We start from the raw sequence: 17365 nt of genomic DNA, 5'->3' as shown, positions 1-17365 counted from the left end.
AGCTATAAAAAGAATGAAGTACAGATACATGCTACACCATGGGCGAAACTTGAAAACACTATGCTAAGTAAAAGAAGCCAGACATAAGATATTCTATGATTCCATTATATAAAATCTCCAGAAGAAGCAAATCCATAGAAACAAAACAGATTGGTAATTGCCAGGAAGTTGGAGGACAAGAACTTAGGAGTGACTGCTTAATGGGTACAGTGTTTCCTTTTGGAATAATGAAGATGTTCTAGAACTAAATAGTGGTGGTGGTTGCAGAACATTGTGAATGTGCCAAGTGTCCCTTTACACTTTAAAATGATTAAAATGGGGAATAAAATAAGTGAATAAAATTTTTTAAATACTAAGCTTTATTATGTCATCCTACAATATGGAGCAGTGCTACAATATGGATTCTTAAACATTTTGTACTATAAAGAGCTGAAGAAATGTTTCTCTGACTCTGCCAACTCAAAAAAAATTATTTTAAATACATTGTTGATCTGTGCATATTTTCTGATGTTTGACTCTGGCATTTTCAAGGAGACACAGTATTATAATCAGCTAAGAGATTTGTGGCCTTAGGGACACCGTTTCAAAACAATCTGTCCCCTGAACAGGTTCATAAAGCTTATGTATTTTGTTGAAATTTTCCAAATTGTGAATCAGAATGAAGATAGTCTCACTTGTACTAGTGTGTCAGTCTGTCCATTAAAAAGTTATCACTTGTTTATCTCTTGATATAGAGAATGAATGTATAGAGAATAAATTAATATAGAGACTAGTTCATTCAGTCAGCAAATATCAAGTGTCTACTATGTGCCAGGTACTGTGCTGGGTACTTGGTAATCACTGATACATTTTTAAACCTGTGAATAATCATTTCAGAACCATTTTAATCTTCTCTAAGACTGACAAAAGTATTTTATTTTCTATAAATGAATTACAGTATTAATAAGTAAATATTACTGAATATTTTATGGAGTGCTTTACTGCATACTAACCAGCACTAAGTGCCTTACCTATGTAAATTTATTTAATTTTTACAGCAACTCCAAGACAGGTACAATTTTTACCCTCATTTTACAAGATGGGAAGGCAGGGCATAGAGAGGCTAATAATTTGTGGAAAGGACATAGCTATTAAGGAGAGGAACTCAAATATCAAGCAGTGTGGCTCTAGTACCTGCACTCATTTAATTCACTCACTCTTCTGCCTGAGTGGCAATTTTTTGTTTTTGTTTTTGGCTGTGTTGTCTTCCTTGCTGCGCAGGGGCTTTCTCTAGTTGCAGCAAGCGGGGTCTACTCTTCGTTGCAGTGCATGGGCTTCTGATTGCGGTGGCTTCTCTTGTGGTGGAACACAGGCTCTAGGCACGCAGGTTGGTGGTTGCAGAGCACGCTGGCTCAGTAGTTGTGGCTCGCGGGCTGTAGAGCGCTGGCTCAGTAGTTGTGGCTCACGGGCCCTAGAGTGCAGGCTCAGTAGTTGTGGCGCACGGGCTTAGTTGCTCCACAGCATGTGGGATCTTCCCGGATCAGGGCTCAAACCCGTGTCCCCTGCATTGGCAGGTGGATTCTTAACTACTACACCACCAGGGAAGCTCCTGAGTGGCAATTTTCAAATTCACCCTGAGAAGGTGGTATTTGTATCTAATAATATTTTAGATGTTTATTACTTCTCTGCATTCTCTAATATGACTTCATTTTTATCTAATATTCCATCTAGTTTTAGTATTCTATAATCCCTGCAAGTTTATAAGAAAATTGAGTTCTCATTTAACTCAGTGGTTCTTTATCAGTCCCAATACCCCCTTTTTAAACAAACATTTTCTAATGTCTATAATCTTAAATGAAACTCATGGAAAATATAACCTATCAAAATATATAATTGTAAAAAATTTTATTTTAATTGTACTACATTTCTGTTAAATACTAATAATAATATTTTAAATAAAATAGTATTTTAACTATACTACACATTTCTATAAAAAACAGATTGTTATAGAATAACAGCGTAGTGTATATGCTCAGATACGACTGCATAAGAAGAAATGGTGAAGTGTAGTCTTTGTCACTCTTTACAAGGAATAAATTTGAGTATCAGAAAAATAGGATAACAGGAAAATGTAAGGCAGAGAGGCAAAGCTGCCAAGTTACACAGTTCCAGGGATACGGCTTGCAGAGTACGATGTAAATAGTGCCATCTGGAGTTTTGCAGTGTCATAGCCTTGGGCAAAACTAGTTACTAGAATAAAAACTCAAGTCAGTAGTAATTTTTAAAATTTTACAATGGGAAGTGAAAGAGTATGGAAATAATGCTAATCAAAATAGAAATAACATGACAAGACAAATTATAGGATATCACATTGAAAAAATAAGGAAGGATAACATTCTTGCAAATCAGCCAGTTTTTATATGGGTAGTATCAAAATAATTCACTGTTATTTCAGGGAATGGAGTACTAACAAAATTGCAAAAAACATATCTCCTATCTTGAAATGACCCCACCTTTTGAGGTATTTCTAAATTTTACTGTGATATTCAAAAGTCATGTAGAATGTCTATCATCCCTGGTTACTTTTCACTAAATGCTTGTAGCACCCCAATCATTAGGACAGCCAAAAATGTCCCCTAGGTGTTAGAATCCCCCCTGTTGAGAATCGTTGATTTAGATAATAATAAGTGACCAGGCCCTATTCTAAGTGTTTTATATGAATTAATTCATTTAATCCTCAAAAACCTTATTTGGTAGATTCTCTTATTCAAGAAGTTTTAGTCTTTTTATATTATTGAAAAAGCAGGTGTTCCTATTACCTGTATGTTCTGATCAAAATCAAACATTATGTCGGGTTTAATAAAATTGATAGAATTATACTTAGTGTCATATCTACAGATGTATTATCTTCTGTTTGTGAAGAATTTATAATTTTTTGAAAGATACCTTTGCTAAAACATTCTAGTACCAGTTCCTGAAATGAAGATGTCATGTTCCTTCATATGTCATTAGCCCAGTTTTCATATGAGGAGCAAGAGTAAGGAGAAATGGAGTTTTGTAGAGGATGAGGAAAATTATCCTAGAGTGGACTGCTCTGGCCTTTTCACTAATAAGGTATTTTGCAAGGCCAGCCATGCTTTACTACCTTAGAGTCATCTCAGCACAAGAAGAGAGCCCTTGTGTTAGGTATTCAGTGAGTAAGTGGGTGAAGGAATGAATACAATTCTGTATCTGTCACCACATCTTTATTAAAAAGGTGCCATTACCAAAGCATCTGACAGGAGATGTGTTTAAGAAAAGAAATTCCCAACTAAATCATAGGATTGCTAGGCATTCGGCCTCATGTGCTACACCATTTCTTTCTTCTTTTTTTTTAAATTTATTTATTTATTTTTGGCTGTGTTGGGTCTTTGTTGCTGTGCACAGGCTTTCTCTAGTTGCGGCGAGGGGAGGCTACTCTTCGTTGCGGTGCAGGGGCTTCTCATTGCAGTGGCTTCTCTTACTACACAGCACGGGCTCTAAGCACGTGAGCTTCAATAGTTGTGGCACACAGGCTCAGTAGTTGTGGCACACGGGCTTAGTAGTTGTGGCGCACGGGCTTAGTTGCTCTGCGGCATGTGGGGTCTTCCCCACCCAGGATTTGAACCCGTGTCCCCTGCATTGGCAGGCAGATTCTTAACCACTGCGCCACCAGGGAAGTCCCTACACCATTTCTTTTATGGTCCCTCATCAAGTCCACAGGTATGCCATATATACACATATATATGCACAGGAAAATACAAATACTAGTACTTCAAATTATGACCCAGCATCATCCAAAGAAGGTTAAAATTATTACAATATTTGAGAGGTAAATAATTGCATATTTAGAAAAATTTATTATCCCCTTCTTCCAAAAGAAGGTAAAAATGGTGTTTAAGTATTTAATGGGTTAAGCTTATTATTTTAAAAACTCACTAATACAGAACATCTCATTCCCTGTCAGTGCCAAATAACAGATGTTCTTGTATATTAAAAACAGTACCGTTCTGTAAGAACAAGTCAGACCAACAAGTATTTATTAAACACATTTAATATAGCCAACATTTAGTACTTTGGGGGATACAGAAGAAATAGAAGACCCAGTACTCACTGTAACTGCAAAGAATGTCAGAACTAAATCCATTTCCTCCTCCTCCTCCTCCCCAATAATCTTTTAAAATATTAGATAAAATTTATGGTGAAGGAAAATTGGCTTTGAGAAACCAAGGAATTCTTAGTTTAAGACTAAAATAATAGAGGCATGTAATGTGCCATTCAATTTGTCTGTGAAACCTGGGATATTAGTAGTTGCCATGTTCTAGCTGCCATCATTTTTAACAAGAATGGGAGAAAGGGTGGGAAATAAATAATGATCTTTTTTTTTAGAAATATAATCAAATTACTGGATAAGGGAATACTAAACTACATATGATACTCACTGTCAGTAGTGTCATTTTTTGAAAATTATTACAAGAGAAAAAGAATGTTTATCAAATATCTTATATATATCCCATGGTAGCTGAGTTGTTTCCGTATCACTTCTGCTCATATATATTTGAATCTTCAAGATCCATAGTTAAGGCAGACTGTTCTCCCCCAACCCGACCCCAGGTGAGATCACAAAGTAAGTGATCTTTTCAAAAATAGTCCCTGGTGGCGCAGTGGTTAAGAATCCACCTGCCAGTGCGGGAGACACAGGTTCAATCCCTGGTCCAGGAAGATCCCACATGCTGCGGATTAACTAAGCCCGTAAGCCTCAACTACTGAACCCGCGTGCCTAGAGCCCGTGCTCTGCAACAAGAGAAGCCACTGCAGTGAGAAGCCCGCGCACCGCAGCGAAGACCCAATGCAGCCAAAAAATAAATTAAAAAAAAATTTTTTTTAATAAATAAAAATAGTCCTTGTGTGGGAAACAGAAAGAAAGAGACTGAGAGCCTTCTGAAGGTAAGCCAATGAAGCATTCCTTGGGAGATCAATCTCCATTTAGGAGCAGTTAAACTATGCCTGAATAATTACAGGTACAAAGTGAAATCAGAATGTGTATTATTCATTACAATGTTATGGTTAACTAATTCCAGAAATAAAGTTTTCTGCTTGTCTTCTAAAATGCCCTCTAGTTTTTTATAGCATTTTGAATCAAGATCAATCATTGCATAGTTCTAATAAGAGCTTTAAGAGTGAAATAAAAGAGACAGTTTGTGTTGAGTTTACCTCTAGTGAATGAAACATAAGGATTCAATGTCTTTATAAGAAGCATCCAGAAATTCTAGTAAAACCTTTTGATCACATTTGCAGATCTTTAATTCAAGGCAATGAAATAGTGTGTTAATGAAAGATTATAATAGAGTAAAAGTTATAAAATGATGAAAGAATTTTCTGAAATTTTATATGATCGTGAACTGGTAATACCACTCTCTAGTATTTAACTCTCTGTTCTCTCATGTGCTCTCGTAGATGAAATATAAAACCAGTACTTCAAAGTGTATTACCGTATCAGTGATCGCAGTAACTTAAGCTTGCTTTATGTAGCCATTGTGTGGTTGTAATAAGTGAATTGTATAAATGAGAATCATATCCATGAACATTTTTCAGGTTTATTTTGAAAGTCCATTTATGTAACTGTTAAAGAGTACCTTCCCTCCTTTATAGCATATAGTCAAATTTCAGTTGCCAAGTATATCAAAATTTTTCTTGGAAATAATGAAAGGCTAATATTTCCTGGGTAGTATTACTGGTGTTTGTGTTAAGGTTTATGCTAGTTAAAGGAAAAGTCCTTTTATTCTGAATTCCTTGAAGATGAAATAACTAAATATGATCTGTTTTGAAAACTACCATATGGTATTTCTTTGCAGTTGAGAGTTTATTTATTTTTTTTTTTTGAGAGTTTAATTTTGAAGTTTTTTTTTTTTTTTAATCTTTATTGGAGTATAATTGCTTTACAATGGTGTGTTAGTTTCTGCTGTATAACAAAGTGAATCAGCTATACATAAACATATATCCCCATATCTCCTCCCTCTTGCATCTCCCTCCCACCCTCCCTATCCCACCCCTCTACGTGGACACAAAGCACTGAACTGATCTCCCAGTGCTATGTGGCTGCTTCCCACTAGCTGTCTATTTTATATTTGGTAGTGTATATATGTCCATGCCACTCTCTCACTTTGTGCCACCTTAGCCTTCTCCCTCCCGTGTTTGAGGTTTATTTTTAAATATGACAAATTATCTCACAATTCCTATCCTTCAAAAATCTGTTTGTCTACGTAAGTTGAATAAGATGTCAGTTCTCCTCTGGGGTGGCCTCAAGTAGTGTCTCACCTCTGTGATGGTAAATTGGTAGTTTCTGCTGCATTTGTTTATAGTTTTAAGAAAAAAATGAAGGAACAACATGTAAGCTTGTAAGATTTTTTTTTTTAACCCCTCCAAGCCTTCATGAAGATGTACAATAGTAGATTGTTTTTTTGAACGGTATAGCTGGTTTATTAGTGTCATATTTGAAACAGGCCACTTCCTGTCCCCTTCAAAACACACACAGTCTTTGATTATTGACTCTTATTTTTGACTCATAATTTTTAATTATTGAAGGATAAAATAGTAAGCATAAGCAATTGTCTTTCATTTTCATCCTTATAATTCTTCTTACTCTCATCGGTAAAATTTCTAATAATCCACTTCATTTATTATTAATACTACATACTTAGTAGTATGAAGTATTTTTTTAAAAAGCAGAATTAGTCTAGTCTTATTTCTGAATATATTTGAAATACATATACTGAAAGTACCCTTTGCAAAATTCTTATTTTATGCTGTCATGCCATTTTGTCACCTCCACTGTTAAAACTTTTGCCTAGCTATCAAAGTTTTCTGTAGTCTAAGCCACAAGCTGACAGTTTATTTACCACTGTAACCTACCATATTCCTATCAAGATTTGTCTACCTAATCCCTCGATTTGTGCATTCAATCATATGGTTCCCTACCTCTGAACTCCTTTTGCACGTAAAACCAAATATTTTAGCGCTAAATAATTTTGTAATTTGTTTCATCTTTCTTCCTATTTGTGTGTTCACTTACTTAGGAAATATACCACATTTTCTCCTCTTTTGAATTATCCATAGCATGATGAGTTACTTAGTGATCAACTACTAGGAAATGGAAGGCGGAGGGAATCTTCATTTTGCTCTCACAAACTCAGTGAAAAACCTGTTTCTTGTCTAAGAATGTTGGAGGTCCCTTTCCTACACCCAGTAACATTGTAAAGTGCCTTCTCATCTTTATAACTGCATCTAGGTATTACTTTTGTTCTTGCTTTCATATTTAATTAATCAATACAGTGATTCATGTGATCCAGTCCTATCTTTTAGAAAGATTGTGGTTTGTATTTTTTGCTTTACCAGTTAAAGAGGGCCAAATGGATACAGATGTGTCATTTAATGTCATCCATCCCTTCTTTTGTCTGTGTTGTCATAAACATTTGGTAGCAGAAATTTCCTTCTACAATGAACTCCTTAACAGACAATGAGCTGCCAATTAAAAATGAAGAACAAACAAATGAACTAGTATTACCCAGGAAATTTCCTTTTCAATTTTCAGAGGCAACATCTCCCTCTACTAATTGTGAATGCAAAAGACCTTTGAGAATATGTAGGATATCCCATATATGCCAACACCCAATTTATGAGACCTTTTCATTAATTAAATGGGACAATTACATTTAAATACCATGTGGTTAAGAATACTTAATGTTCTGCTGAAAAGCACTCAGCCTGAAATAAGGCAATAATTTTAACAATAAACTACCAAAAGTAAGGTAAATGTAATTCATAATCTTAGATGCGGATATCTCTTCACCCCTGCATTTTACAACTAAATCTGAGAGTTCTACCTAAGACCACAGAGTTGGGAGGGGTGGAGGTGTCTGTTTCACTTGGATTCAAATTGTATCAAAACTCATTTATGTCAGCAGATTAACTTTACCTTAAAAGCTTTAGTTTTGAAATTTCCCTTGCAAACATTTGAATAGGTATACATATATGTTTTATATAGCTCCTGAGTTTTGGTCAAAGTAGTTTAATTTGATGTTATATTTTTATATGTTTTATAAAGGGTCTGTTATGTTTCCATGTGTTTGATTATGTGTGTTAAGAAGGTTATAAACCCTTACAGTTTTTATCTTTCTGTGATATACCATTTTCCTGAAAAGTATGCTTCTGTGGCTATAATTAACTTTTAGGTAATTTTATTTATTATAAACAGATATACTAGCAGTAAATTTGGAAATATGAAAATGTGAATTTATGATTTTTTTTCCTATTACAGCAGAAACTCTCTTATCTGACATGGTCCAAACCAGTAGTTCCTTAGATTAACGAAAAAGTCAGCAAACTCAGGAACTCATTTTAAAGGAATGTCTACCAACCTTATGTTAATATATAATGTGTCTATGAAAATTTGCCAATTTGCCAGTCTTTTGATGTTAGACCTAGGCTTGTTGTTTTTAAGTTATGAGTCCACTGATTTGCATTAGACCTCTTTTTTGCCTGAACCACACCTAGTGTCTACAGTGAAAACATGTGCTAAGCAGTCGTAATTCAAATATATCTAGATTTTTATTTTACTTGTTTTTGTAATTCTCATGCATACCTAATTTAAGAGCTTTTTTTTTCATTTAGAAACTTACCTTTATTTGGTTGCCATCAACTTAGTTCCATTGAAACAGCTCTTTCACATTCATATCGTCAGCTTATATAATATTAATTATGTAATTACACTAATGAGCATGGGTTTACATCACTTACAAACAGCAGTTCACTAATCAAAAAACCCATATTCCCTCGAGGTAAGCCTACAACAAATGCACACGTGAGCTATTAGAAAGTAACCTTGTTCTTGTCAGTTCTGCAGAGAGAAAAAGGAGTCTGTCAGAAGGAGGTCAATTAAGAGAGTCTTTACTATACATTGTGTTCACTACATTTTAAAACTGATGGAAATTTTTTCGTACACAGATACATGAAAATAACTAAAATGCAAGAAAAAAAGGGGGATGATTTGAGAAATCAGCCTTACAAATAAGCCCAACTGAAAAGTTGTGCCTTTTGCCATTAAGACAAATGATGCTTTTAAGATTGTTTTGTCAGAAAATTTGTCAAAGAAAGTTTAGACTTTTTCAGTTGGTGATGAAAAAGAAATATGAAAAAAAAAAAGATAAATGAGGTACAGCCAGTCTGGAAACCTATTTCACAATACCTGCTAATGTTGAACATGTCTGTAAGCTATGATCCAGCAATTTCACGCCTAGCAGTTTACCCAGCAGGTGGAGGTAGAGGGTGGGGAGATGTGGGCGTGTGTCTGTGTAAGGGGGGGGGAATGGTGTGTGGGTGTCTATATTCACTAAAAGACATGTACAGGAAGGTTTATAGCAGGATTATTGGTAATGACCATAAATTAGAAACAACCTAAATGTCTGTCAACAGTAGAATGGGTAAATACATGGCAGTGTACTTAATTAATGGACTACTATGTACAGCAATGAGAATGAACAAAATACAACATGCAGCAGTGTTGGTAAATCTCACAAGATTTAACGATGAGTGAAAGATGCTGGGACTTCCCTGGTGGCGCAGTGGTTAAGAATCCACCTGCCAATGCAGGGGACATGGGTTCAATCCCTGGTCTGGGAAGATCCCACATGCCGTGGAGCAGCTAAGCCCATGCGCCACAACTGCTGAGCCCGCGTGCCACAACTACTGAAGCCCACGCACCTAGAGCCCTTGCTCTGCAACAAAGAGAAGCCACCGCGATGAGAAGCCCGCATACAGCAACAAAGAGTAGCCCCCGCTCGCCACAACTAGAGAAAGCCCGCGTGCAGCAACGAAGACCCAATGAAGCCAAAAATAAATTTTAAAAAAATTTTTTTAATATATTAAAAAAGAAAGATGCCAGACCAAGAAAATACATTCCATAGTATTTTCCATAGGATTCCATCTTTATGATGTTCCGAACCAGCAGATGTAAGCTATGGTGTTAGAAGTCAGGATGGCGGGTACTTTTTGTGAGAAGGCAAGGAAATAGGACTGGAAGGAAGCACAGATGACTTCTGGAGTTCTGGAAATACTATCTTAATGTGGGTGCTTTCTTCAGGTGTGTTCTCTTTGAGCTGTACGCTTCAGATTTGTGTATTTTTATTATATATGGTATACTGCAAAAAATGTATCAAAAAAAGAGGAATGTGACTTCATCTGATGGAACTAATATTAACTAGATGAGACATGCAGTAAAGACACAGGAAAATAAGTTGAGCTCCACAAAAGGATTTAAGAAGAGCTTAATTATGGAATCTATCAAAAAGGGAAATAAGACTTAACAACTTAAAGTGTACCATCTGTAGCTAATTTAGTTATGATAATTCATTTCAGCCCAATTTGTTGTATTTTGCGTATTTAGTACTTAGATCATGCAACTGCTGAAAATTATATAATAAGCATATAATTATAAGCTGTAAATCATTTTATCCTAGTCCTGGAAAGTAATTTGGATTACCCTCCTCATTTTTAAATCAGTTTTTGTTGGTGGTTTGTGTTTGGTTTTTTTTCCCCCAAAAAAGTATGTCAGGTTCTGTTCAGGTTAAGTACTGTTTAAAAATTAGACTAAAATTTGGTTCATTGGACAGGAATATACTTCATTAATTGACCTGTTTTATAGAATATCTTTATCCGTGTTTTTTTAAATGTTTGGTTTCCTTCATTTAAAAAGGAAAAAATCATGAAAATATTCTGTATGTATTTATTCACTATAATAGCAAACAAAAATCAAATACATGTTAGAATAAGATCAAAAGAATGGAGCCTTTAAACCATTCTCTCATGGATTCACTGAATATGCAAGACAATTTTTTGCTGTTTCAAAAGGGGTAAAATATATGCTAGCCCAGCACTTTATTATGTAAAAGGCAATAGAGAAGAAAGAAATATTCAGTTGCCATAACTAATAATCTTATTTATTGTGGGAAGTGAAACACAATTGAATAAACCCTTGGTAAATGTGATTCCCCTCTTCAATTAAATTGTAATTGTCTCCCTGTATAGTAAATACAGATAAAAGTGTTGATTTGGCAAGAGAAAAGTGTATGCTGCTAAATTATTTAATCAAGTAGATAATCATTTTTAAAAACATCTTTGTTAGTTTACATGTAACTAGGATATTTCAAGATTGGAGATCCTGTAATTTCTATAAAAAGGAAAAAAATTTTTAAATGATGTGGTTTGGCACAGAATAGTAGTGGCATTGTCCAATAAATATGTCTTCTTTCTTTGAAATAAAAGTTTGCCTCAACTTTAAAAACACATTCTCTAAGTTTCTTGAAATTGTTTTATGGTCCCTAATGAGATATGAACTATAAAACCTAGAAGAAAAAGTCCAGGGCATTCTAATGAATGCATTCGGTTCTTAAGGACCAGACTGTTTGGGTACTTTGCCAACCACCCATCACCTTCTGTCTCCTGCCATGCTAACTCTGCCACACTCTGTACCAGTGAGATATAACAATAGCCGAGTGTGAAGAATGAGCTAGAAATGAGCAGTCTGGTTGGGGAATAGGACTTCTCACAACAGAGCCATTACTGAGACTTCTGAATGTTGATCTCCACTCTGGGTATGAGAAGAAAATTGAGACGGAACTTGAGTAGGTTGGTTGTTGTTACTATGGATTTGTAAGTATTGAGGAGAGGAAGAGTAGGAGGAGCCAAGTGCTTGTTCCTTCAGCCCTTCTATCCTTTAATCTGGTAGCTAGCAATCAAGGCCCCATTTGAGAAGAACTGGCTAAGTGAGCCAGATCAGAAAAGGTGAAAGATAAGAAGTAGCCCCTGGCATGGGAACTCAAAGGCAGAAGGAATAAGCAACTGGGAAATTACTATCTCCCTAAATTCACATCACTTCATACTAGCTTCTTTATATGCTATTTTTAAAATGGGAGCACTGGGGTAGGGGAGGGGGGTACAGGTATATGTTTTAAGCACCCCTCGTAGAAATTATTGTTAATCGAAGTGACTGCTGAAGTTGGACTGCAACCTGATTAGTGACCTAGAAACTTCAAGATCCTGTCCACAAAATAAGAGTTCATGAATAATTTAATTTGGTTACTGTGTTACAGTGTTGCTGTACTAGATTAATTAGAGAGAAAATGTATGTAACTGTTTTTCCATTATTGAGTGTGATAAAACTGAAATTCTTCATACTACTTTTACATTTTCTAAAATAATTATAATTTTGTTATAATTTTCTTTAAAGGATATGCTTTAAATACAGATGTCTACCCTATAATCTCTAGTTGATAGCTTTGAATAAATTTATAGAAATTTCATTTTTTTAGTAATTATCAAAACTTTAACATTATACTCCTATTCTTTTATTAGGATTTGGAACTTGGAAGGAATACAGACAGCTCATTTTCTTCTTCATTCCCCTGGAATGAGTGTGTGCTGGCATCCTGAGGAAAGTTTTAAGGTTATTATTTATAACTTAGCTTTCTTCTGTCAAGCTGAAAAGATATATACATGTATAATACTTGCACACATAGAGGAGAAAAATCAATGACTTTTTCCACCTCAGAGACTCTTAATTGGCACAAATGCATTTGGATTAATCTAGAACCTTAAAAGTTCTCTGCAGTTAAGTTTTTATTTGACAACCATCATCTATAAATGGCATTTATTCAGAGTACACTTTTCATGCCCTCTGATAGGTTACGATCTAAAAACTAATGCCTAGACTAACTAGTAAGCAGTAATTGTTTAAAAAAAGTTAAATCCATGCTTGTGAGCCATAGTGTGTAAACAGAAAGCATCAGTGGCATAAGGCAAATTTGACCTAGCTGCAGTGGTGTTCAATTCCTATTCATAGTAAAGCTTTCTAAAATTCAAAAATGTACTGTGAGTTATTATCAATTGACCTTAACTTAATTTCATGGAGAAGATAGGAGCCATTCACCAAGAGTTCTCTCATTTGCCAGTATCTTCTCTTGGGCATTGCTCTATTTTATCCTTCCCTAGGATCTAAGAAGTTGCCATGTTCATCTTCTTAAAGTTAGTCCTTCCACTGTCTAGAGTTCATGTTAGTTCTTAGGCATCCTGCTTTTCATAGCCCTCTAATGTCTTCATACTTCTCCGTGACTCTTTTCTGTCCTCACACTTGCACAAAAAGGTAACCTTGATTAATCATGGCAGAAACTTACATAGTACCTATATGTGCTTGGCTCATTGTCAGCATTTCATATTAAGTTAGGTCATTTAACCCACATGGCAACCTTATGAGATGGGTACTGTGATGATCTCATTTCACAGATAAGGAAAACAAAGCTCAGAGAAGTTAAGTAACTTACCCAAGTTCACACAGCTACTAACTGGAAAAATTGGCATGTGTACCCAAGCAACCTCCTCCATATGTCTTTTAACCATTACGTTCTTCTGTTTCCGCTTTTTAGTCTATCTTCTTCACACCTTTTATTTCTGAATATTTGAACCCATCACTTACACCTCTTAACTTCAGTTCCTCTTTCCCTATCCCTTGATCTAACTCTTTAATCTTATTCAGTCTCCTCTACTCTCTCAGAAGTCATCAGTGATATTTTTAACAAATCCAATGGGCTTTTCTTCCATTCTTAGTCTCAAGGCAGCTTTTTACACTATTGATCACTTCTGCCTTGAAACCCTGCTCACTTGGTCTTTAAAGCTGCATTATTCTAGTCCCCTTAAGCATCTATGCATGTATATTCCCTTTTTCTTCCTCCACTGCTAATTCTTCTCTAACCATGTATTTGTAAATTGTTGTAAGGGGTAGTTCTCACCCACACTATACCCTTTATTATAATAGAGGATAAAGGAATGAATAAAGTCCTTGTCATTGAGTTACACACTGACTTATAAGTAAGAAAAACATGTATATACAGTTACACAGATTTTAAGTGTTGGAATCAAAATCTTGTTAAGTAGAATGATGACACAAGTTTTAATCCCATCTGCTCACAGCCTTCAAGATAATCCTGAGCCAAGATGCCCCAGACCACATAAGTGTGTTCTCTGGGATTCCATGAAAACTTGTTTCAGGCCTGTTGGATATTTTATCAGTAGAATTATATTCTGTATGTGTACATGAGTGCAGTTTTCTAATTTGTTCATATTACATATATAGGGATTATTTCCATGTGTAAGTAAATGTTATTTCTGAATCCAGGTCCTAATGTCTAGATTTCTCCCCTGTAGCAGTGAGTCAGTCTACCTGAAGCATTATCAAGGAATCTACCAGAATGTTAATATTACCATGTATAAATATCATAGGCTACTTTTTAAAAACTGTGACCTAAAAAAAAAACCCAAAAACTGTGACCTAGATGTTTATTATAACCCATATCCCAAAACTTATATCTTAATTTATGGTTATTTGAGATCCCTTTCTTCCGTATGCTTTAAGTTAATTTCTATTATTCTTCTATATAACACTGAAATTTCACCCCACCCCATCTCCTTTTTTTTTCTTGTTTCCATGACTTCAGAATGTTGGGAAGTCCCTGCTCTAAATCACATCAACTCAACATCCTGAAATCATCTTTGGTATCTTCCTTTCCTATATGCAAATGTTTCCAGGTCTTTTAAGTTTTTCTTCACTGTCACTACAGTACATTCCCCTTGGTCATTAATGTGTATTCCTCACCTTTCTATTCTCACAAGTCATCCTTGCCAATCCTTGTTTCTAAAATCTTTGGCTCTTCAATCTGATTCTTCTTGCGTACTTTAGTTAGACTAATATTTAAATATCAGTTTCATCGTGTCACTACTAAACTCAAAAACCTAAAATTACAGAAAGGCAACACAGAGTAGCAGTTAAAGGTATGGACTCTTGAGTTAACTACCCCGAGTCAAATCCCAGTTTTACCAGTTACTAGCTGTATGATCTCTGGCAAGTTACAAAACCTCTCTCAATCACTACCTTCAATTCCTCATCTTGTAAAACGGAAGCTCATGAAGATTAAATGAGTGAACACTTATAAAGTCCTTAAAAGAAAACCTGATACATAATAAGCACTCAGTCAATTTCAGCTGCTTGTCATTGTTGACACTATTATTACTACTGAAACAATCTAGTGGTTCTTATTGGTCTGCCATATCAGATGAAGCCCAGAATTTTGTTTTGTTATGCTTGGTCTTGATGAAAATGAGGGAGCCAGAGAAGAAAGAGAGATGGGTTCATGATCACCTATATCATAAAATTCTTACGAAAATCTTGTAAGATATAAAGTACACAAAAGAGCTATGTAATGTGGAAAGCACAAAGCAAACACTAGCATTTAATAATAAAGTTATAGGGAATACCCTGGCAGTCCAGTGGTTAGGACTCAGCACTTTCACTGCCGGGGCCTGGGTTTGATCCCTGGTCGGGGATCCCACACGGCGCGTGGTGATACATCATCGTCATCATCATCAAGTTACAAAAGTCAGAAGATCTCTAGAAGCGAAGCTCTTAAATCCAATAAACCACAGTTGGAGCTAGGATTTCAGCAGGTAGTGATAACAGAAGCAAGCATTTAGGATGGCATGGGATCAGAGAGTTGGGACTGAGGACATCCTTTTCTCTGACTCTAAGAGAAAAGAGGTTAGAGCCACTAAATGAAATGAGGTGTAACAATCAACATTTGTTGAATGCTTTCTCAGTGCCAGGAGCTGTGCTGAGTACTTCATGTAAGTTCTCTCATATAATTTCACAAATACTCTCAGGTAGGTAGCATTATTCTGTCTATTTTGTAGGTAAGAAAACTGAAGCACCAAAAGATTAATTTGCCCTAGATCACACAGTCACAGATTTGACCTCAGTCTGATTCAAGTACTACAGTGTTCCTTGCTATTTGAGATATTTCCCCTGTGAAAAGTCAGTACAAATTACTGTTTATGGTTCTGAAAAGTCCTACAAGAAGAATTCCCCTGTAATGTTTTTAGATCCAGCAATTCTGAAACTTAAAAAATTAACTTTTTTACTCTATCTGCTCTTTCAACAACAACAAAAAAAAAAAAAAGTCACCATTGAGCACAGTTTTAGAAACAGTAAATAACCAAAATAAATTTTTTTTGCTAGAAAGTAGTTTTCGGTCTGACTTCAAACTATAATAGCTAATGTTTTCTGAGTGCCTACTCTGTGCTAAAGCAGTTCTAAGCACTTTAACATGTACAGTTAACCCTTGAACAACATGGATTTGAACTACACAGATCCACTTATACACAGATTTTTTTTTTCAGTAGTAAATACTACAGTACTAAATGATCTTTGGTTGGTTGAAACTGCAGATGCAGGAACCGTGAATAGGGAGGAACCGCAGATACAGAGCGCCAACTATAAGTTATATACAGATTTTCAACAGTGCAAAGGGTCAGTTGCCCTAAGGCTCTCCCCATCTTATTCAAGGGTCAACTGTATTAACTGGTACCATCCTCCCCAACAGCCCTGTGAAGCAGATACTGTATTAGCCCTGTGTGCTCAAGATCTTATAGCTCCTGAGAGCGGAACCAGGTAGCCTGACTGAAGAAGCTGCACTCGTAACCTGCCATGCTTTATTGGCTCTCCGAGCTTAGGTCCTGGGCCAGATAGACTTGGCCCTTCCATTGTTCATAAGCTATGCCTGAAATTCTCAAGATTTTTATAGACAGGCTCAAAGTCTCAAGTATTTTTACTACATCCAAGTAAGCCTTCCTTGGTCTCCCATTTCCCGTCCTTCCCCACCCTTGACTATACATAGCACACCAGACCACTTACCAATCTTGATAATCTAGGCTTGTAGTAAGGAACATGTGCACTGTAGTTAGACCTGGGTTCAGACCTGAGTTCAAATCCAGCCTCTGCCACAGGCTAGTGGTGAGATCTTCAACAAGTTAGTTAATCACTCTGCACCTCAGTCTCCTTTCTGAAAAATGGGATTAATGATAGCAATTTCCTCAGATACTGGTTACAAGGATTAAATAAGGCAGGGCATGGAAAGCTCAATGTTGCACTTGTTTTTGTTGTATATTTGTCATTGACTTCCTGTTATTGAGAATAGTTTCATTTATTTTTTAAAAGATTTTTTGAATTGGACCACTTTTTTTTAAGTCTTTATTGAACTTGTTACAATATTGCTTCTGTTTCTTCTATTGGTTCTTTGGCCCCGAGGCATGTGGGATCTTAGCTCCTCAACCCGGATCTAACCTGCACTCCCTGCATTGCAAGACGAAGTCCTAACCACTGGACCACCAGGGAAGTCCCGAGAATAGTTTGGGGTTTTTTTGTTGTTTTTTTTTTTGGTTTTGCAGTACGCAGGCCTCTCACTGTTGTGGCCTCTCCCGTTGCGGAGCA

General features: G+C 35.9%; 1 protein-coding gene across 1 annotated transcript in view; it reads left to right on the top strand.

Moving 5' to 3' along the window:
- Positions 1 to 17365, top strand: part of NUP37 (nucleoporin 37) — a 41263-nt gene that overhangs the window by 18601 nt on the left and 5297 nt on the right. The window contains exon 6 of the mRNA XM_029206573.1: positions 12406 to 12496. Within this exon, the coding sequence (XP_029062406.1) occupies positions 12406 to 12496 (91 nt within the window). The remainder of the gene's footprint in view (positions 1 to 12405; positions 12497 to 17365) is intronic.

This window comes from Monodon monoceros, unplaced genomic scaffold (assembly GCF_005190385.1).
Source record: "Monodon monoceros isolate NGI ecotype Baffin Bay Population unplaced genomic scaffold, NGI_Narwhal_1 Super_Scaffold_6, whole genome shotgun sequence".
Classification (NCBI taxonomy): Eukaryota; Metazoa; Chordata; class Mammalia; order Artiodactyla; family Monodontidae; genus Monodon; species Monodon monoceros.
This window is presented reverse-complemented; position numbering and strand designations above follow the sequence as displayed.